We start from the raw sequence: 22,781 nt of genomic DNA on the forward strand, positions 1-22,781 counted from the left end.
TTGTAGGTGCTGCAAAAACTACACCTATAAAATCCATAAAATCCAGCTGTTTCATTATTATATTTCTTTTTTATTTAAATACTTATTATTAAAAAGAGTTCTCTATTCCAAATTATGTCTTTTTCCTCTGTAAGTTTCTGTCATTCACAGAATTGGAAGATACTATGTTCAACAATATAAAAAAAAAACAAATGCATTTAAAAATATGGCAAAACAAAGAAATAAAGGTTTGTGCATTTACAAAAATAACTCTGCTGTAAGATTTAAAAAATTCAGCTTTAAACTTAAGTTTCAATGAAGAAGGCATTATGTATTTTTTACAAATACTTTTCAGCTATTCATGTTTTAACCGATAACCCAGGCCCACCCAAAAATTCCTTAAAAAATGTAAATATCAATAACAACTTTGGCCTCTATAAAGCTGAATTTAATGAACAAATAAAGAATCTAATAAATCACATACACCCAAGATTAATTCCTAGCTCTTTTTTCATAAACAAAATTTTCCCTAATTCCTTCCCAGCTCAAAGTTTTCTTTTTCTCTTACTAGAAATAGTTTATGATACTGACAACTAAACATGTTGCAGAACTGACACTGAAAAATATTTTTTTCAGAGAAATACTAAAAGAATCATCTATATTGAAAAGGTACAGAAAACAAGACAATGTGTCATATTAGTGGCTACATCCTCACTTTCAATACTATGACATTCATAAATGAATATCCAACTTATATTAATAAAATCTTTCCTCAAACTCAGCCCCTTAATATATATAATACATGTGATTAAATAATGAGAAAAATAAAAGTTTTATGTGTAAAGGCAGCATGTACTTGAAAGTGTTCTCTCATAAGTAAGTGTAAGAGCTTGTAGAAATGAGGCCAAAATATATTTAAAATCTTTCATAAAGGTCTTCATAGCAACAATAACAACACACAAAATATAAATATTTGAAGGAAAGTACAGAAACCCTGCCACTGGAAGCTTGTGCTGTTAGAAGGGCTAAGACAGATTTCTCCAGATCTTAATAAAAGCATACTACTAAAATAAGATTATTTTCATTAAAATGAAAATAATCACCTATTATCTTTTACAAATAAGAGTTCTATCCCACTCTTTTTTCTACACTTCTATGGGTCTTACAATTATACCTAAATATTCTGTCTGTGAGAGAGGAAGAGAATAAGTCATTTCTCAAACTGTCTGATGCAGAGCCACTATAAGATATCAACTTTTCTTTGTCACCCAGTACAGCTTTATATATTAATTTTCTCTTGTGGAAAGCGTAAATGCCAGACACATTTTTAAAAAGGACAAACACGATTGATCTTTTCATCACTACAATCTTCTGAAATAGAATTGATTGATGACTACTAGGAACAATAAAAAAAAAGTTGGCTATCCTGGTTTTCTTCAAATTCTAATGTTTCCTCTGTGATTACAAGTAAATGACTAAGATGCTTAATTTACTCATTCTAATTTGTTAAAATTCATAATCTTGAACTAAAATATAAAGCAGAAACAAAAATAAAGATTTTTGTGTCAATAACATTAATGAGTACTTACAAATCCTATAGTAAAAGGGACTACAAGTGCTCTAGAAATAGAGGCATAACCTCTAAAAATTATTTTAAAAATACTTCAGCCAAAACAAACAAATAAAAATGCACATATTCATATGCCTTTGTTAGTGGGTGGATGGAGGAGCCAAAGATAGAACTACAAAAGTAATTCATAAGAAAAGATATTCTCAGGAGTAATTTACTTGGAATAGTGGAAGCATTTACTCTTCTTTGTAGGATGTTACAAAAACAATTTTATTATACTTTGAGGTTGCTGAATCTGAATTGTAGTACTTTATAAAGTTTACATTTTTGTCAAATTTTGACATGAATCTAGGCTTTTGGAAACCTAGTAAAAAAATTGTTTCAGGGCTTTCAAAATCAATTTTTATACATATAATTTTAGGCTAACTAGTACTCATTGAAACCATTTGAAGAGTTCATTTCTCAAAGTATTTCCTGGCCATAGTAAAAGTTTAACAAGGCACATACCTTCGCCTTCACCTTGACAGTGATTAGATGCTCTCTACCAGAAGCATCTTCTGCTTTTAACTTGATGGTACTGAAGGAAGTATCCACATATACAAGTCTGTTGAGTAGAAAAGAAAAAATTGATCACACGAAGTGGGCTGTCATGGAGTAGGGGGTGAAGATGGTAGAATTTGAAGTGCAAATATTTGCTATATTACTATTAATCCATTACAAAAAGTAATCAGAGGAGTTTTCTGCATGCCAACTCTTTCTGCTGCCATAGATTTACTGCCGTTAATACACCAGCCTGGTGCTTAATGCAGCCATAGATCTCTGGGTTATTTACAGTGTGTGTCAAGGCTCATGCTGTGGTCAGTGAGCACTATGTTTGGGTTTTCCATCACTGGAACCTTTGGCACACACAGCATGTTTCTGTCAGCCTCTACTTATGTACACATTAAACTTCCTGTCAAACTCTTTGATCCATTTCTGTAGTTTCATCTGGCATGAGACATTTATTCTTCCTTTATTTTTCTTCTCAATGAACTTCTCCTTTATTAATAATACAGTTACTATACAAAAATCTGGCTAATTTTAGTTTATACACTCAATTTGATTCTCTGAGCAAAATGCTGTACAAGCATAAATACAATCTGGACTCCTTCTAAGAGGAAATTTTCATTTTGCATGATATATAGCTTCTGACATTTAATCTAGGCATATATTCATGACTGACTAATATTTTAAACATACAGCATGACACAATAGTTCTGGCTTTAAGTTGCTCTAAATGCATAAATTTTCTACAATACAAACCAATATCCTTCGAAATATATCATTCTCTAAAAATATGGACCCTTGAGTAGCATAAGCTACTGCCAAAATGGTTCAAATTTAGCAATGTATTTACTAGATAGCTGGACATGTGGATAATTTTGATACTTTTACAATAATTAGTTTTTATAAATTTATAAAGATAAAAACTAAAGAGTACTGAGCAACTGACCACCCAGACTGATAGACCTATTACAATTGAGAACTAACATTAGACTCCTAACCTAGGTGACATTTTTTTTAACATCACAATATACCATTTAGTTACTGACCAGGTATAATGGTAAAATGGAGCAATTTCAATAAATGTTAAACAAGAAAGTTGTGAAACACCTCAATGAAAAATAAACCTAAATCAGAAGTAGATACAATGTTCTATAATGAAAGAAAAAGTAATATCTCTATCAATTGATGAAAGTGTTTATATAATCTGTAAAAAAGGCCAGAGTCTTAAAAAATAAAGTAAAATTATTCTAGAAAAACTTTATTTGTGTAAAAATATCAATAATTAGAGAGTTAATCTTTTTCAACTAGGTTTATAAACCTCTACAAAATTTAAAAGTGAGCTTTATCACATGTTTCATCATATGACTAAAATTCAGACAGATGGGCACCTGACTGAAAAGCTCTACATTTCAGATTCAAGAATTTGTGGTAAGCACATGCCTTTATTTTATTTTATTTTATTTTTTGGTGGTACTGGGGTTCCTGGAAGCCCTTCTACCTCCGGGCTACACGCCCAGACCTATTTTTACATTTTTATTTGGAAACAGGGTCTCCTAAGCCAGCGCGCGCGGCTGGCTTTGAACCTGCGCGATCCTCCTGTCTCTGCCTCCCAAGTGCGGGGATGACAAGCATGCACCATCACGCCCGGCTTAAGCACATGCATTTATATCCTCCCTCTTTTCACTAAAAATAGTACTTACAAATAAAGGAATTTTTATGAAGTATAAAATTCCAGTTTAAAAAAAGCCAGAAGAGCATTAATTAAAGTACATTTTAAGCAACTTTTATGAAAATGTAGTTTTAAAAAGCACTGGCTGACAAACAGATTAGAGAGAAAGAGGGCTAAAGAGATAGCTGGAGAAAAGCAAAATTTGCAGAATCGAGTAAGACTGATACATATTGGCTGAAATTATGGGAAATTTTTAATGAAAAAAAAATTTTAACAACAATAAATAAAGTTATATTTGAAAAAATTATAAATGTTCTACTATTAACTTTTCCATTAAAACACATATGTAATCATAAAAGTAAACTGTTTACTAATTACAATTTTCAGAATCCAGGAAGACAAAATCTAAAAGGCTTTCTTATTGTTATAGAAACTAATATGAAGATTCTTGACCACTGTAACTTAAAAGGAAAAGTTAACAAAAATTGGTTAGTAGAAAGAAGAAAGATATCAGGAGGAATTAGTAACAAAATTGGTAATTGTTTAAGAATCAAAACTTTTATCTTTGGCCATGAGAAAAACTAAAAGATAATAAAGTAAAAATATAACAAGAGAAAGTAGTAAATAAGCTAAATCTTTTTTCATTATAGTAATCAGCAAATAATTCCTAAAACTGATAAATCAAGAAATACAAGTTGGGCATGGTGATGCATGCCTGAATTCCAAGGACTTGGAAGGCTGATATAGGAGGATCACAGTTTCGAGGACAGCCTTAGCAAGTAGTGAGATTCTCATCAACCTAGCAAGATCCTATTTCAGTATAAAATAAAATAGGGCTAGGAGTATAACTTGGAGAAAGAAGGAAGAAGGAAGGAAGGAAGGGAAGGAGGGAGGGAGGGAGGGAGGAAGTATGGAATGAATTACTGAAGGGCCAGTAGTGGTGGCATACACTTGAAATTCTAGTACTTGGCAGGCTGAGACAAAAAGGTTCACAGCCACCCTGGGCAATTTAGCAAGACCCTCTGCAACTTACTGACACCCTGTTTCAAAATAAATTTTTTAAAAAAAAACAGGGCTGAAGGTGTAGCTCAAAGGTAGAATCCCAGTATCCCAAAAAAATGAAGAAAGAAAGAAAGACAGACAGACAGACCGACCAAGGGTAGACATATTATTTAGAAGAATAGAAGTTGTAAACATCAGCATTTGAAAGCATTTGTCTCAAAGAATAAAACTGGAGATAAGAAATGGCATATTAAAATACTACTTGCTCCTCATTTTAAGGCAGACATAGTTTACAACCATAAGACAGAGTGTGTGTGCAGCAAGGGCATACACTGTGCACGAAGGATAGAGGCTGGGAGGGAAAAAAATAACTAAGCTACCAACTAGTGCTTCATGTACCTCGCAATGTTGCTCATCAGCAAAAGGTTCAAAATCATTATTAAACAGCCATAAAACAGACACAAATAAGAACTCTAGTATTTTGTTTACAATCATACAAATATAACATCAGCATCATTTATGTGCTTAACACATAAAAGTAATACTTTAGAACACATAAAAGTAATACTTTAGACACTAAGAGTGTCTAGTGGTTAGTTTCTCCATCTTCTTTTTGAAAAAAAAATCTGTTCTCCCCAATTCCCTCTAAACCAAAATGTAACAGGTTTCAGACCACCTAGCTAGTGATTCACTAGGGTTCCCTTCCAGTGAGATGTGGGCATGTAACCAAACTTTAACCAGAGGTCAATAAGCAGAAATGATATGCACATATTTCAAATCATTTTATATAAAAATATGCCTTACTTCTCCCTTCTTCTCAGTCTCCTCCCACAGACTAGAACTAGACCAATAGGAACCACCAAAGAATGAAGAGAGAATCAACAGTGCTTTCTATGATGCAGGAGTATCCTGTCACAAAAAGCGCATGTGCTGGGGCCCAGCCATCAGTGGTAGAACACTTGCCTCCCATATGTGAGGCCCTGGGCTCTATCCCCAGCACTGAAAAAAAAAGAATTTAAATAAGACTACAGCCACCAGTTACATGCTGTTATGGAGGACTTAAAGTATGGCTAGTATGGACAGTGATTTTTTTTAGAATCATTTATTGACATTTAAATGTAAATGTCTACTGCCTGTGTGGCTACAGACCACGGTGCCGAACAACGTAGCCACAGCAGACAGCTATCTCGTCCCTAAGGCTCCGTCCTGCAGAGCCCCAGGCAAGAAGACACAAACGCCGAGTCTGCTGATGATGCTTCCTCTTTAATGCTTCCCTCCTCAATGCGCACAGCAGGCAAATATATATCAGTCTCATAACCCCTCCCTCATCACTCCACCAACCCCAAGCTTCCCACAGCTAGGGCATGCGCATTTCTAACCCTCTCATAGGCGGGCTGGTGGTAGCACGAGGCGCTGCGTCACTGATCATCCGTAGGGCGCCTGATAGGGCTCACTGCGCAGGCTCAGGGCACCGCCAGCCTCGTGAGCCTCGTGACTTGGCTGCAAGCCTAGGCGCCATCTTGAGTCCACGCTGGCAACAAGCCTGGGTGTCATCTCAGTCCAGCCAAGTGGGCCCCGACAGACAGCTGAGATACAACTTAAAGGAAGTCCATGCTCTTTTTGTTTTGTTTTCAAGTAGTGTTAAAAAGCCCTCGCAACGTCGGGCGTGGTGGTGCACGCTTGTAATCCCTGTGCTTGGGAGGAAGATCGCGCAGGTTCGAAGCCAGCCTCACTGCCTTAAGAGACCCTGTTTCCAAATAAAAATATAAAATAGGTCTGGGAGTGTAGCCCGGAAGTAGAAGGGTTCCCAGGAAAAAAAGAAGGTACAAAAAAAAAAAAGCCCCAACAATTCCCGCCTCTGAGCCCTGTCTTAAACAATCCACTTGCATGAGGCCCCCACGGGCCAAGTCAGGTACAAATCAATGCAAGTAGCTGCCATAGTTTCCCCAGTTTTTCCTAGGTCCTTTGCCCTGAGCGACAGGAACAATTTTCACGCCACAAGAATGCACCCTGGCCATCGCATTTTTCCATGCTCTAAGTTGCGCAGACAGGCTCATGCACATGGTAACCTCTGGGCTTGGGGTTTCTCCAAGCGCCTCCCTGAAGCAAAAACTGTCACCACCACGTTGGGGGGAGGGCGGCAGCCCCAGCTCGGTTGATGGAGGCAGAGAGCTCTTTAATTTGCCCATGCTTTTTGTCTGTTGGACATGAGGAACTTTATTGGATAAATTCCATAGGAGGGTCCAGGAGTGGAGTAAAAAGGAGAGAGAACCAAGAAGAGAGAGGATAAGGGGCTTCCCAAGGGGAGAGAGCAAGCGCCTGCCACATGGTGGGCTTTTGTGTGTGTGTGTGTGTGTGTGTGTGTGTGTGTGTGTGTGTGTGTATGTGTGTTACTGGGGATGGAACCCAGGGGCATTCAACCTCCAAGCGACACCCCCAGACCTATTTTTTATTCTTTATTTTGAAACAGGGTCTCACTTAGTTGCAGAGAGCCTAATTAAGTAACTGAGGCTGGTTGCAAACCCTGATCCTCCTGTCTCAGCCTCCCAAATGCTGGGATTAGGATCGTGAGCCACCACACCGGACTCCATGTGGGCTTTTAAACACCCCAGAAATCCACCCCTTTTCACATTTTGGGGGGGTTTATGCTACAGCTTAGAGAGGCTGCATATAATTGCATCATGTAAAAATCTAAAGCCACATGTAATAGGCTGGAAGTCTCTGACCTCAGCTGGGCGGGACCTGTTTTTCCTTTCAGGAAGGCTTTTCTTTCTCTTTCTCTTTCTCTCTCTCTCTCGCTCTCGCTCTCGCTCTCTCTGCCCTGTCTTATTTTCTATCTAAATATCTAACATTCCCTCCCTCAAGAGCTAGGGACCCTGAAATCATTTAGGGGACAGAAGCACAGGTCTGTCTTCTGTCATTTCTTCTAGCAAGATAGGAGCATGTTGGGGCAGCATAAGCTCTTTCCCTGAAAGCAGGTTGGTCCAGGAGTCTCCAATAGTGGTCAGCATCGATTTTAGAGAGAGGTGGCAGTTCAGCCTGAGTTTTGTTTGAGGTGTGATAGCATGGATCTGGGAAGAAACAAACTTTGTTAGTGGTTTGGGAGAGAAGGGCCAGAGAATAAGACTAATTGTGGCCAAGAATTGTGAGAGCCAAGACCATGTTTTGATATCCATTCTTGGGTAGTTTGATCGCTCAGGTTGAATGCGCTTTCTGTTAAGTGTCAAATACGTTTTTGCACATGACCTGATATACTGACATAAAAGCAGTATTTTTTTTGAAGTATAGAGTATATTTTTCTCTGGCAAGTGCAATCAAGTCTAATGTTCAGAGCCAACAGGCATGAGCCTAGGAGGACTTAGCAGCTTAGGGTAGCCTTTGAGCTACTTGTGTTGTAGGAAAAAATAGAGGAGTGTTTAGTTAAAGGAGGTGTACTAACTCATTTGTAGGTTCCTTTTCCAAATAAACTTACAATGACCTTCTAGAACAAAAGTACTAATCTACTCTTAACCATTTATCTACCTTTGATCGGTTAAATAAGAGACAAGAAAGCTGGGCATGGTGGCCCATGCTTGTTATCCCAGTACTTAGGAGGCTGAGAGAGGAGAATCAAAGGTACCAGGCAAGCCCCAGAAACTTTCTAATGCCTCCAAAACTTAGTGAGACCCTGTTTCAAAATAAACAAAAAAATAGGGCTGGGGGTATACCTTAAATGTAGAGTTCCCTGAAGTCAATCTCCAGTGCTAGACAGACAGACAGACAGACAGACACAGAGAGAGAGAGAGAGAGAGAGAGAGAGAGAGAGAGAGAGAGAGAGAGAGAGAGAGAGAGAGAAAGAGAAATAATGCCATGTAGGGTGGGACAAGCCTGTAATCCCAGTACTTGGGAGGCAGAGACAGGTGGATCACAGGTTCAAAGTCAGCTTCAGCAACTTAACAAAACTCTCAGCAACTTAGCAAAAAATCCTGTTTCAAAACAAAAAGTAAAAAAGGATAAAAGTGTAGAGTGGAGGCACAATGTCCCTGGGTTCAATCTCCAATACCACAGAGAGAGAGAAAAGGGAAGGGTTTCTATTTTGTTTAAATTACTGAGAATTTGGAGTTCTCTTTGTTACTCACTACTGAGCCCATATCCTAATAACGGACATTTGATTCTACTCATGATAGAAAGGGACATTTTGGTTTTTGATATTAAGGTTAAAAGAAAAAAACTAGTGATAAGGTCTTCCAAGCATATCCAGTCAGTTTTTCTTAAGAAAGGCCATTTTAAATGTTCTGTCTCATTGTTAAATGGTGCGTGAACTTAAACAAAATGAGATAAATAACTTTATTTAAATGATACATTTACAAAATTTTCTTTAATAAAAGATTAAAATTTTAAAAAGTTAATATATGTAAAATGTTTTTAAAAATTCCCACAAAAATCACCTTTAAAATTTATGTTGAGAAGAAATTTAGCCCTTATTTAGCTGGGCATATTTGAGAATTGACTAACATAAACAGAAATATAAAATATTTTACTTTTGTCAGTACACTTTGTATTTATCATTTGCAACATTTCTTTATATGTCTGCTTACAGTAAATAAAAGGCAGTAAATGTGAGTAATATTATCCAAACATTTAAAAATAATGCTAATTCTTACTTAGTCTTCAGGGTGATTTTGTTGTCCCTAAGGGCAATATCTCTGTTAATATCTGAATGGTATTGAAGAAGAAATGTGCTTTCTATCTCAAAATGCTACACTTAACTCTAACCACCAGCTTAAGTTTCTAAGTTTTCTTTCCTTAACCACCTAAATGCATTTAAGATCAAAAGGCAGACAGCATCAAAGGACAGTCCGAAGACCTCCATATTTTAACAAACCTTGATACGGTTCCATTTTTAACTACTACCCTGAAGTATTAATTACTTCATTTCTTGACTATTAAAAACAACCTTCTTAGCTGGGCGTGGTGACGCACTCTAATCCTCGGGCTTAGGAGGCGGAGACAGGAGGATGGTGCAGGTTCAAAGCCAGCCTCGCTAGCTTAAGAGACCCTGTTTCCAAATAAAAAATATAAAAATAGGCTGAGAGTGTAGCCCAGAGGTAGAAGGGTTTCCAGGAACCCTGGTCCACCAAAAAAGCAAACAAACAAACAAACAAACAAACAAACAAACACCAAACAACAACTTTCTTACTGCATGTCTTTATGTCTTTACTTCCTGTTTCTTCTGTACTACAATCCATTCTTCCTTAAGTCTAGATTCAACCTTAAGTACCTTTTAAATCAAATCAACCCCTTGCTCAAAAATATACAGCGTTCCCATCAACTGCATATAAAGAATCATTAGTCTACTAGTTAGAGTCTTCAGTCTCACCCTAATATATTAATCTGCTTATATGAGAGCAACTCTATTCCATAATCTAAAAATGAACTGCATATTTTCTTTTTCTTTTTTTTTTTTCTGGGTGAACTCATTCATTCCCAGGAATTTATTTTTTTAACAATTTTTTATTGAACATAAATAGTATACATTTACACTATATTTGGTGCCCTCTCCCCACCCCCCACCCCCGCCCCCATTTTCTCTTCCCCCCTCCCACCAATGGTTGTCCAGGTTAACCATGTCTTATTCATAATTTTACACATGTTCAGGTGTAGACCCTCATTAATCAAGATCGGCCTTCCTCCTCTCCTATCTTACCATTCAAACTTAGCTAGTATTTTCCCTCTAATATCTGGAGTCCCACTGGTATCCTTTGTGTTTTCTAGTTTGGGCATATTAGAGGAAACATGTGTATCTTCTCCTTCTGTGCTTGGCTGATCTCACTTAACATGATGCTCTCCAGGGCTTTCCATCTTCTTGCAAATGATATAATTTTGCTCTTCTTTATGGCTGAATAGAATTCCATTGTGTGTATTTCCCACAGTTTTGCTATCCATTCATCTGTTGATGGAGATCTGGGTTGGTTCCATATTTTGGCTATTACAAATTGTGCTGCTATGAACATAGGTATGCATATGTTGCTGTATTTCTCTGAATTCAACCCCTTTGGAAAGATACCCAGGAGTGGTATAGCTGGCTCATATGGTGGATCTATTCCCACCTTTTTTAGCAATCTCCACACAGATCTCCATAGTGGCTGAACTAGTTTGCACTCCCACCAACAGTGTAAAAGAGTTCCTCTTTCCCCACATCCTCGCCAGCATTTGTTGTTGTTTGATTTCTTTATGCTTGCCACTCTGACTGGGGTTAGATGGAATCTCAGTGTAGTTTTGATTTGCATCTCCCTGATGGCCAGTGATGAAGAACATCTTTTCATGTATCTATTAGCCCTTTGTATCTCTTCTTTTGTGAAGTGCCTATTTAGTTCATTTGCCCATTTCTTGATTGGGTTGTTTGTTTTGCTAGTGTAGAGTCTTTTGAGCTCTTTGTATACTCTGGATATTAGCCCCCTATCAGAATGGTGGCATATTTTCTTTACTAGAACCTTACCTCCACTATTTCCTCCCTTCTTAAGGCTCCCCCAAGTCCTTCCAAGATTATCCCCAAATCCGTGTCCTCCAAGGGCTTTCCCAGATTATTTGGAGACCCAAAGCAGTTCACATTTCTCTAAACTCACACTACACTCTCTTTTTTATTTAAGTTTTAGTTTTCTAATCAAAAAAAGTTTTTATTTTCTGAAAGCTTTATATTTCTGTGTATGCCAGTGTTGTACATATCCACGGACATGGACATAGGTTTGCTATTTACTGTTTAGGTGAAGGTTTTAAATAACAGCTGAACACAAATACTGTTTAAATACCATAAACATATTACCAATTCAGAAAAGCATTTTTTTTCACTACTCTATTATTTGTAGTCCTTCAGTGCTTTGGATATATGTGTGTAGAAAAAATATCACCCTATTTAAAGGTAGTATAGGGGCTAAAAATACCAATCAATACCTATATTCATATGCATTATAAAATAATCATTATTAGTTATAATTAAACCCTAATTAAATACAGTAAAACTCAGATATAACCTCATATTCATGGGTAACTAGAATATTAGTAATCATATACCTCCTTTATATAAGAAACTATGTAAGTTTCATAATGTTTCTTTTTTTTTTTTTTTTTTTGGTGGTACTAGGGGTGGAACCCAGAGGCTTTCTACCTTTGGGATATACTCCCAGACCTATTTTTTATATTTTATTTGGAAACAGTCTCACTAAGTTGCTGAGAGCCTAAGTAGCTGAGGCTGGCTTCAAACCTGTGCAATTCTCCTGTCTCAGCCTCCCAAGCGCAGGGATTGCAAGCATGTGCCACCAAGCTGGGCAACATGTTTCTTTTTAATAGTCATTATTTTGCATTATTAGTTTCAACTGAAAAGTGAAGGAAATGTGACTCAGAGAGGGTAAGTTACTTGCCCAAGGCTACACAGGTGTTAAGTCAGAATTAAAGTTCTGGTCTGATTATTAAAATTAATTTAGTATTAATATATATCTCCATTCCTCAATATAGTTCTTTAAAATCCATTATGAATTAAATAAATATCATTAATCAGCTTCCAAGACATTGAGTTTAATCAAAAAGTATAATTTAATATATGTTGACAATCTTTCAGTAGTATATCAAATTTAGCACAAGTCAGCTTTTTCCTAAGATAAAATGGAAAGGCTAAGTGGTTGAACTATACTCACGTTAAATGATAAATAATATGTTGCCTCAAAAGGACAAAACACCAGCTCACATCTTTTAGAACCCTTTAATCTCTGAATTATCTAGGGACACATGATTATTAAAATAAGTATATCTTATAAATAAAGTAACTACGATTTTCTCCCAAACTGGGACTTTTGAGACTAAAAAGGATCAAAATTAAAAGCATAGATGAAAACTGTCCTAGTAAAGTAGAATGAATGATCAGCTTTTTATAAAACACAAGTAGGTTTGTGTGTATGTATGTTTGGCATTAGGGATAGAACCCAGGGGCATTCTACCTCTGAGCTACACCCCAGCCCTGTTTTTTATTCTTTTCTGTTTTTGTGGTACTGAGGATGGAACCCCAGGGGCATTCTACCTCCGAGCTACACCCCCAGTCCTATTTTTATTTTTATTCTTTATTTTGAAATAGGGTCTCACTAAGTTGCAGAGGATCTCACAAAGTAGCTGAGGCTGTCCGCGAACCATGATCCTCCAGTCTCAGCCTCCCAAATGCTGGGATTACAAGCTTGTGCCACCACGCCTGGCACACAAGCAAGTATTTTTGGTGCTTTCAATTCTAGGATGCTTTTAGTACCAAAAAGGAAATCCCATTAAATCCAAAGAACTCTGTTTAAGTCTGACTGGTTAATGAGCTATTCTGTAAAAACAGCATAAGCAGAAGTTAACAGAAACCAATCACATCATCTCTTGGTATCATGTACCTTTGTGAGCCAGTGTAATGCCCAAAATAACCTAGAACTGTCATACCACTTTCCTTGGACCCTCTGAAGAATTTGCTGTTTTGAAAATGTTTTCATAGAAGTAGAAAACAAGTACAGAAATTATAACAATAGCAATCAAACTTAAGGTCAAACTAATCCTCTTACCATTTTTGTTTTGAAAAGAATGAGAATGAAAGGAGGAAAAAAAAGTTTCATCATATTTTAAATACTCTTCTTTTCCACTTTAAAATGCCTAATCCTATAGGGTTGGTTAGAAATACCATCTATATAATTTTAAAACACATTTAGGTATACATCACCTAAAAGAAGATTTTCTTCTATTGTTAGATTTCATAAGATTGTTATTCAGAATATAAGGAAGATACAGACACTGAGATATGGCTTAGAAACCATTAATATTCTACAAATTCCTTTTAATCGAATTTTCATGCCAAACATTTTGTGTAACAATTCAAAGAATATTTTGAATTAAGCTAGCCAGCTACTCCAGCAGGGCCTCACAAGGTAGCCAATCTAGTACAGGGCAGCAGTTTGTGTATCGGCTTTAATCCTGCAGGTCCTGAAACCCAATTTTACCACTGTGTCAGTGGATCAGATTTAAGAACTAAGTCACAAAAATAAAACTGGGACATATTTTCTTAGTTTACCAGACAGAGTTGGATAAATGCTGACAAAACTTTTACTCTTTGGCTTCTGATCATCCCTGCTTAATCCTTCTCTTCTGTTTGTACATTCTTCATTTGTAAAAAATATGAAATGAATAAGACACAAATCAATATTCCCAGTCATTCACTCATCCCAGCCATTAACTAGGATATTTCTCAATCTGGACAATAGATTTTGAGACTATCTCTAAGGATGGGGTAATTTTGCAAATGGCCAGTTTTATTTCTGGTGAGATACTTTTCAGTAGCTTCGCCCTCAGTGTGACTACCTCCAGGTATAAGAGGGCACTTCTTTAAAGGCCAATTATCAGAGCCATTCTAAGCACAGCTCTAGGAAGCCCCATTCACAGAGAATGCCCCAGTGGTATCATATAGGCAGCCTCATCCATACCCACTCACTTTATATACAGAACTGAAAATAAAAATACATATCTTAAATTTATTCAGAAAATTAAATAAGAATACAGAAAGTGGCTAGCATAGTTGGTGGCACACAAACAGAAACTTCCTAAAAAGCCATCTTACATATAACAATTTAAATGTAAACAGGAGATAGGCAATTATTTTGTAATATATGGTGGCAGAGACATTCTTAGCTTTACTTTTACCTTTCATCTGTATCCAACTTAGAAAATTATTCTTTTTTCTCCCACATTAGCACAATAGGTATAATGCAAAGCAAAAGTCACCACTTGCTATTTATCTATTAAAATACTTCATAAAATATTTTATATACTTTTACTATTTCTTTTATAACTGTTGCTAATGAGTCTCAAGAAATCCTATTAATTATACTCTATCGTAATTATCACACTATAATTAAGTACTACTGTGATCATCTACTTAAATTCTGACTCTTCCACTAGAGTCCCACAAGGAATCTTAAGTCTTGCCCATGTATATATTCACTGACCTGATCATAGACATTCAATAAGTAATAGCTGGGTAATAAAATGCATGATTTGCTGGGCGTTGTAGTGCATACTTTGGTAATCCCAGCATTTGGGAGGCTGAGACTGGAGGATAGCGGTTCACGGACAGCTTCAGCTACTTAGTGATGCCCTCCGCAACTTAGTGAGACCCTGTTTCAAAATAAAGAATAAAAAAATAGGATAGGGGGTGTAGCTCAGAGGTCGAATGCCCCTGGGTTCCATCACCAGACCCGCAAAAAAAAATCATGATTTAAGCCAAGTGTGGTGGCGCATGCTTGTAATGCCAGCATTTGGGAGAGACAGGAGGATCAGCGTTCTTAAGACAGCCTCAGCTACTTAGTGAGGCCCTTTGCAACTCAGTGAAACCCTGAATAGGGCTGGGGTGTAGCTTGGAAGTAGAATGCCCTGGGTTCCATCCCCAGTACCGGAAAAAAAAAAAGAAAGATTTTCATCTTGCACCCTAAGTGCTTCAAATAATTTCATTAGTGAACTTCTCCCCACCATGTCAGAACCACTTGGAAAACTGCCTAAACTCAATATTTTGATATAAGAGAAATAAAATTAGAAGATTTCTTCACCCCTTGCCAAGCCCTTCCAACATTCCCAACTATGCTCTAATCACGAAGATTTAAAATTTAGCATCAGAAAAGAAATTAAAATGGTTCTTCTTTATTCCATCTATCTGCATTTGAAAAATAACTAGTTTCGTGGCATCAACTGGTCAAAACAAATCTTCCTAACCTCAGCTGGAATTGTACAACAACTCAACTTTTTGCTTGTCCTCCCTATCTCTCGTTCTGCTTACTTATATTACAAAGGTTTCCTCTTTCCCAAATCCTATTAAGGAATGGTGCTTGTTATCATGAATATGCATCAAGCAGTTCTCAACATCTTCATAATGGTACATTTAAAATTATATGCAACATCCACTTCTGGCTAAAGTGGAACAGATTAATATTTCTATGAACAACTAAAGTAGCTTGATAAAAAGAAGAAAAAGGAAAAGAAAAAGACAAAAGGCTGAAGACATCAAAGAGTTACTAAAGCAACCGAGACTTGAAGAAACAAAGGTCCTAAAGAAGGATGACAGAGCAAATAAGTGAGCCAATACTCTAAAGCCATTTCCCTCAGTATATTTACTAATTCTAACCACAGAGCAAGAAGTGAAGGATCTGGGCAAATGGACCAGACAGAGCTGCTATGAAGTTAGGAAGTATCCAAAAAACAAATAAGCAAACAAAAAACTAGCAGTATTTTTTTTTTTTTTTTGTGTGTGTGTGTGTGTGTGGTACTGGGGGTGGAACCCAGAGGCTTTCTACTTCCAGGCTATACTTCCAGACTTTTTTTTATATTTTATTTGGAAACAGGGTCTCACTAAGTTGCTGAGAGCCTCACTAAGTAGCTGAGGCTGGCTTCGAACCCGTGCGATCCTCCTGTCTCAGCCTCCCAACTGTGGGGATTACAAGCGCGTGCCACCACACCCAGCAAAACTAGCAGTACTCTGATAATCTCTTGAGATAGAAATAAAAACAATGAATTTAAAAGGACAAAAATGTGGTAAAAGTAGGTCCAAAGACCTTGGCCTAACATTCTGCCAATTTTTCCTCAAAACTTCTGATAAGTCCTTAAACTACAGGGAGGATAAGATGGTTTAAAGATAAATAGAAAGAGTCACCACAAAGAAGCATATTCAGAAAGCTCATTATATGCAGAAGTAAATTAGAATTTAGAGCCTACATGTGTGACAAAGTCCAAATGAATACACTGACATCTCCTTGAGAAGCCTTGAAGGGACACTCTTACCAGCAAGGCAAACAAGATGGTAGAGGGAATTCTGGCAAAATGGTCTCTAGGAGGTAAACTGGTCATGTGGACAACATTTAAAGTTTAGTATCCACCAAAGAAGAAATTCCAATGAATATGCCTGGCTTTTGATTGAAGGGGGAGACAGAGGAAAGACTGATCCCTTTGAAAAAGACAAGCCACATCTGACCTCACTTGGGCCCTATGGCAATCTGCTCCCACATTCTATCTTACTGGCAAAGAAAAAGGTACACCCTCTATGTAAGTGAGGAGTCTGGAGCTTTAAACTTTTTTTATGTGAACTTTTCAACAGCCTGTAAAAGATTATTAGGGATAACACTGCAGCCTGAATAACCAAAGACAAACACTGAAGAATAGCCAAGAGGAAGGAGTGATTAAAGTATTATTAAGTAAAATGCCTCCAAATCAAGCCATTGCCCATTTTCTCTCTTTCCACCAATTTATTTGGTAAGAATAAGTAGTCACTTTATTGAACACAAGATTTTAAGCAAAAGCAAAAAAAGAAACATACTTGTGTTTAAAGCAATCAGAAAAATTCAAAAGGATTGAATATAATATTCCCTACTTTATTAAAAAAATATCAACTAACACCGGGCATGGTGGCTCACACTTGTAATCCCCACAATTGGGAGGCAGACATAGGAGGATCGCACAGGTTTGAAGCCCCTCGCTGGCTTAAGAGACCCTGTTTCCAAATAAAAATATAAATAAGGTCTGGGAGTGTAGCCCGGAGGTAGAAGGGTTCCATCCCCAATACCACAAAAAAATAAAAATAAACTAACAAAAGAAAGAAACATTAAAAAAGCAAAAAACAAGCTTCTAACAAAAAGTGCACAGCACAAGGCACCAGAGAGGAGGGGGACTCAGAACGGAGCTCAGAACCAGAGAGGAGATACGCGGGCCTCGCGGCCGAGGATGTAGCAGCAGCGCCATACTGCCAACAGCAGCAGCAAGCTCACTGGATGGCACCAGACCAACGCACTCAACAGCCCACCAGGCTCCAGAGAGGAGTGGCGGACAGCGAGCTGAGGTGAGCGGCTGCGGATCAACCGGGTGGAATTCGGCAGATTTCTCCGCACAGGGAGTGTCTAAAGCTCCCAGGGGCTGGGCTCAGCACACCCTGCAGGGATTCAGAGGGGAGCTCAAAAACAGAGAAGAAATACGCCAGCCTCACGGCCAAGGGCATGGCAGTGGTGCCATATTGCCACCTGCAGCAGCAGCAAGCGAATTCACCAAGTCCACTACAGCTCCATCAGCACACTCAACAACAGTGAGTCAAATTGGGGCCCCTAGGGGAGAAATCCCAGTACTGCGCTCCCAGGGACTTGACCCAGTGGGGAAGTGGTGGTGGCAGAGATATCACACCATCGTCACAACTCCCAGCAGGAGAACACCTAACCTGGCACCCCCCCATGGTCTAAAGTAGCCTTAGCCAGGCGTGGTGGCACACGCTTGTAATCCCTGCGCTTGGGAGGCAGAGACAGGAGAATCGCGCAGGTTCGAAGCCAGCCGCGCGCGCTGGTTTAGGAGACCCTGTTTCCAAATACAAAATGTAAAAATAGGTCTGGGAGTGTAGCCCGGAAGGTAGAAGGGCTTCCAGGAACCCCAGTACCGCCAAAAAATAAATAAATAAATAAAGTAGCCTTGATTGACTCCCTGGATCTGAGACTTTGCGATACAACCCAGTAAAGGAGTAGTGGTGACTGAGATACCACAGACTCAAGATCCAGAGCACCTTAAGTGAAGTCGTAGTGACCCAGGGAAGAACCCAGAGAGGGCACAAACTTCCGAAATCATGGGAAAGAGGTATAACAATGAAGCAATGAATGCCCATAACCCCACAACATCAGAACCTGATAAAACAGAAATTCAGAGATTTCTAGAAGATCAAATCAGGAAAATAACTGTAGAAATAATAGAGGTGTTTCGAAAAGAATTCAAAGAGAGCCAAACAGAGATAAAGGATGTAATCAATGAAATAATGACCTCAATTCAAAGTACATACAACCGATTAGACCACATGGAGAATAGAATCTTGCTCCTAGAAGATGATCACTCCAAAAACGAACGCAGTTTCTAATTTAGAAAAAAAAATCTGACAGCAGGAATCTGACATTGAAGAAAATGGGCCCATTTTAAGAGAGCTAACCTAAGAATAATTGGAATAGAGGAGGGAAAAGAAGGTGAAACCAAAGGGATCAACAATCTCTTCAAGGAAGTAATAGCAGAAAATTTTCCAAACATAGAGCAAGAGGTCGATACACAGGTCCAGGAAACTTATAGAACTCCCTTTAGACAGGATTGGAGAAGAGGATCCCCACGCCATAAAATTGTCAAAATGACCAATGTGGAAGCCATTCTTTATGGAATGAGTGGTTTGTTTTCAAACCACTCATTCCATAAAGAATTTAAGGCAGTTTACAAAAACAACATAGAACTCAAAACATAGGAGAACAAAAGCCAGTATTATACAGAAATGTAAATGTATATAAAAAATTCTATGTCCAGCATGATTCTAAAGTGGGCCTAAAACTTGACACTAAGCTTCCTAGGGCTATGTCAAAGAGAGCTTAAACAATTAGATGATTCATATTACTCATTAAACAAAAGGCCAGGTATTAAGAAGAAGCATGACTTTTGTAACATCTAAAGTGGAAAAAATTTTTCTTCATGGCTTCTTTTTTATAAAGATAAAATGGGAGACTTGCAAACATAAAATCCCTAGTGTCATTTCATGGAGCTGTTTCCTCTATCACCCCTGAATGCCAGTGTTGTCATCAAGAGCGTCCTCATGACAGTGGCACTGAGTTCTAAGATCTGATTTGGAAAACATGTAAAATAACTAATTTTGAAGCAATTCATCTATAGTCAAACATTATTACTTGCAGCCACAATTGTAGTAAAGTTTTCTTTTTTCTTTCTTTTTTTTTTTTTGGTGGTAGTGGGGTTCCTGGAAACCCTTCTACCTCCAGGCTACACTCCCAGACCTATATTTTTTTATATACTTTTTTTATAATTTGGAAACAGGGTCTCTTAAGCCAGCACAGCTGGCTTCGAACCTGCGCAATCCTCCTGTCTCCGCCTCCCAAGCACGGGGATTACAAGCGTGCACCACCACGCCCGGCTCTGTAGTAAGGTTTTAACAGTTGAAAGTGAAGTTGTAATTTTCAGCAAGAACCCAAAGTATTAATTTCAGGGCTGCTAAGTACAGATCCACACACTATTCACTATTTCACTATTAAACAAGAAGACAGTAAGGTTAAGAAGTACTTGTAAAAATTTTAAGTATAACCAAAGTACATTCCTGGAAGAATGGCCAACTCCTCTCTGCACAGAAGTGTATCAAAAGACGTAAGGCCTATTCATGCAAATTCAGTTTTAAAAAAATCTGTGTATAAGAGGAAATCTTCTAAGTAAAAGGATTATAATGAATATAAAGAAATGTTGGACATATGAAGGATAGAAAAAGAATCTTCCTCTTTTCTCTAATAGTTATACTACATTTTGTCACTTTTAATAGAGGAATAAATTGAGGCTTCAAAATATATTTACATCCAGTTTTTCTTTAGCTATCAGGTTATGGTATAAATAAATACATTAAAGGGTATTGACTTTGTACCTAAGATATGTTCCTTGCTTTCTTATAAAATGATATTCAATTTTTCTGGTTCTTTTAAACTTTACTATCAAAGGACTAAATCACACAATAGCTAAAAAATAACAGAGGATAAAAATGTGTTTTAAACACATCCAGAAAAACTTGAAAAATTCCACATTCTTTCCACATGATAACAAAGTCTTTGGTTTATCTTGGTAATAGGGAAATCAAAGATGAACTAATAAAAGATATTGACAGTAGTTAAGTACCAAACACAAGTAAATTGGACTATCTTTACTGATGTTTTAGGTCAAAGTACAAAATAAATAAGTAAATAAATAAATAAATACAATATTGCAAAGTATACACACTGAAAAGGGAGCTAAATTCAGCAACAGATAAGCAAATCAGACAGATCTTTTTACAGGTAATATAAGGAGGAGGTTTTTTTGTTGTTGTTTTGGTTTTTTTTTGGTGGTACTGGGGTTCCTGGAAGCCCTTCTACCTCCGGGCTACACTTCCAGACCTATTTTATGCTTTTTTATTTTTGGAAACAGGGTCTTTTAAACCAGCACAGCTGGCTTTGAACCTGCGCGATCCAAGGAGGAGGTTTTAGCGACCAACATATACAAACCTGCATACCCATCTATTGAACTTCTAAGTTTCTTTATTCATTGCTTTTCAAAGAAAGACAATTCTTCTATAACTCAAATTAAAAAACACTTAAAATTTTATGTATACATATATGTGTATGTATATATATGTATATACACACACACACAAACACACACATTACACATATAAATTTAGTTAATTCTAGAAAGGCGAGCCAAATTGTATATTAATCCAAAATAACTAGGTATCTACCTATATGCAAATATATACATATACATAGCAAACGACTGCAATTTTTCCTATCCCTTTCACATTTTTTAGGATTACTTTTTTTGTGTGTGTGGGTCTGGGATGGAACCCAGGGGCATTCAACCTCCGAGCTACACCTCCTGCCCTATTTTTTTTTTTTTTTTTTTGGTGGTACTGGGGTTCCTGGAAGCCCTTCTACCTCTGGGCTACACTCCCAGACCTATTTTTTATATTTTTATTTGGAAACAGGGTCTCTTAAGCCAGGACGGCTGACTTCGAACCTGCGCGATCCTCCTGTCTCCGCCTCCCAAGCGCAGGGATTACAGGCGTGCGCCACCACGCCTGGCTCCTGCCCTATTTTTTATTCTTTATTTTGAATACTGGGTCTCACTGAGTTGCAAAGGGCCTCACTAAGTAGCTGAGGCTGTCCGCGAACCGTGATCCTCTGGTCTCAGCCTCCCAAACGCTGGGATTACAAGCGTGCGTCACTACACCCGGCTTTAGGATTACTTTATAAACACAGATAACTTAGTAGTATTTAGTAAGCATTTACTTAAGTAGCATTTACTTAGTAGCATTTACTAAGATAACATCTTCCTGTATACCTTAAAAGTGTCACTTTTTTTCCAAATTATACTTAGTTTTATAGGTCCTTTTTTTTTAGGATATTCCTCCTTTCAATTCATAGCAACAATAAGAATGAGATACTCTAATTATAATGAAATATTTTGACTATAGAGGTATACAAAAAATTGCTAAAACTGAAAATATATCAAATTAAAATGTGGAAAACAAGGCCATATCTAAAGCATACAGAGACATACATACTTTTCCCATCCAAGAGTTCCTATGTCTTCAACAAGGCTTGAATAGAATTGGGGAGGAGGAGGTAGTGCAGATATCTCTTTTCTATTCTTTAAAGCAGCTTCCTGTTTAAAAGAAAAAATAATCAGTTGTGAAATGCTAGAGAGTGAATTGTTAGTACTTGATTACAAAACACAATTTCATATCTTCTTAGGGCCCCATTAAAATATTCATTATTTTTGTAGAAAATCTAAGGAACTCATTCTCTTTCTCATGAAAAAGCTAAAGGAATACAATAAATACAATAAAGGTCAGACAAAATGTCAATTTTTATACCATGAAAAGAACCTAAGATTTTAATATTCCCCTGTGCTATTATGACTATCAGAGACAAAATAAAAAATAAAATACTCATACTTAAGGCTTCACTATCTTTCTATTTCCATGGATATGATGTTTAGTATATATTTGTTTGTTCTTAAGGAAAAATATTCCTTTTCTTAAGGCTGAAATCTACATACAAAATTTTAAAGCCCTTGTTATCATAATAAATACCTGCTAATTTATTTTATTGATTTTTATTCAAAATTACTCTTTTACTAGCTAAGTCCTATATTTTGCCACACATCTAGCTAGATATCAGTTTTATTCCTAGCTAGGCCCACCTATGAAGTCTTTAAAATGGTTTATGATTCCCCCAATCAAAACTAAATTTACATTTTTTACAAGTATTACATTAGAAATACTGGGACTAAAAACTGCTTTGAAGTTATTAAAGTATTTTACTTGAAAAGTTTAAAAAATCTAAAAATTACTTAGATGTACAAATGGTGTGAATTATCAAAATACATTACAAGTTGAACACCTTTATCTAAAAATCCAAAATCCAAAATGCTTCAAAAATAACATAC

General features: G+C 37.1%; 1 protein-coding gene across 2 annotated transcripts in view; it reads right to left on the reverse strand.

The window, feature by feature from the left end:
• Nucleotides 1-22,781, reverse strand: part of FANCL (FA complementation group L) — a gene marked incomplete at both ends in the record, with an annotated part of 84,043 nt that overhangs the window by 39,699 nt on the left and 21,563 nt on the right. For both annotated transcript variants that reach the window (XM_080711796.1, XM_080711795.1), the window contains 2 exons: nucleotides 2,057-2,153; nucleotides 21,895-21,995. In XM_080711796.1, the coding sequence (XP_080567922.1) occupies nucleotides 2,057-2,153; nucleotides 21,895-21,995 (198 nt within the window). The remainder of the gene's footprint in view (nucleotides 1-2,056; nucleotides 2,154-21,894; nucleotides 21,996-22,781) is intronic.

This window comes from Muscardinus avellanarius (assembly GCF_963383645.1).
Source record: "Muscardinus avellanarius genome assembly, chromosome: 15".
Taxonomy (NCBI): Eukaryota; Metazoa; Chordata; class Mammalia; order Rodentia; family Gliridae; genus Muscardinus; species Muscardinus avellanarius.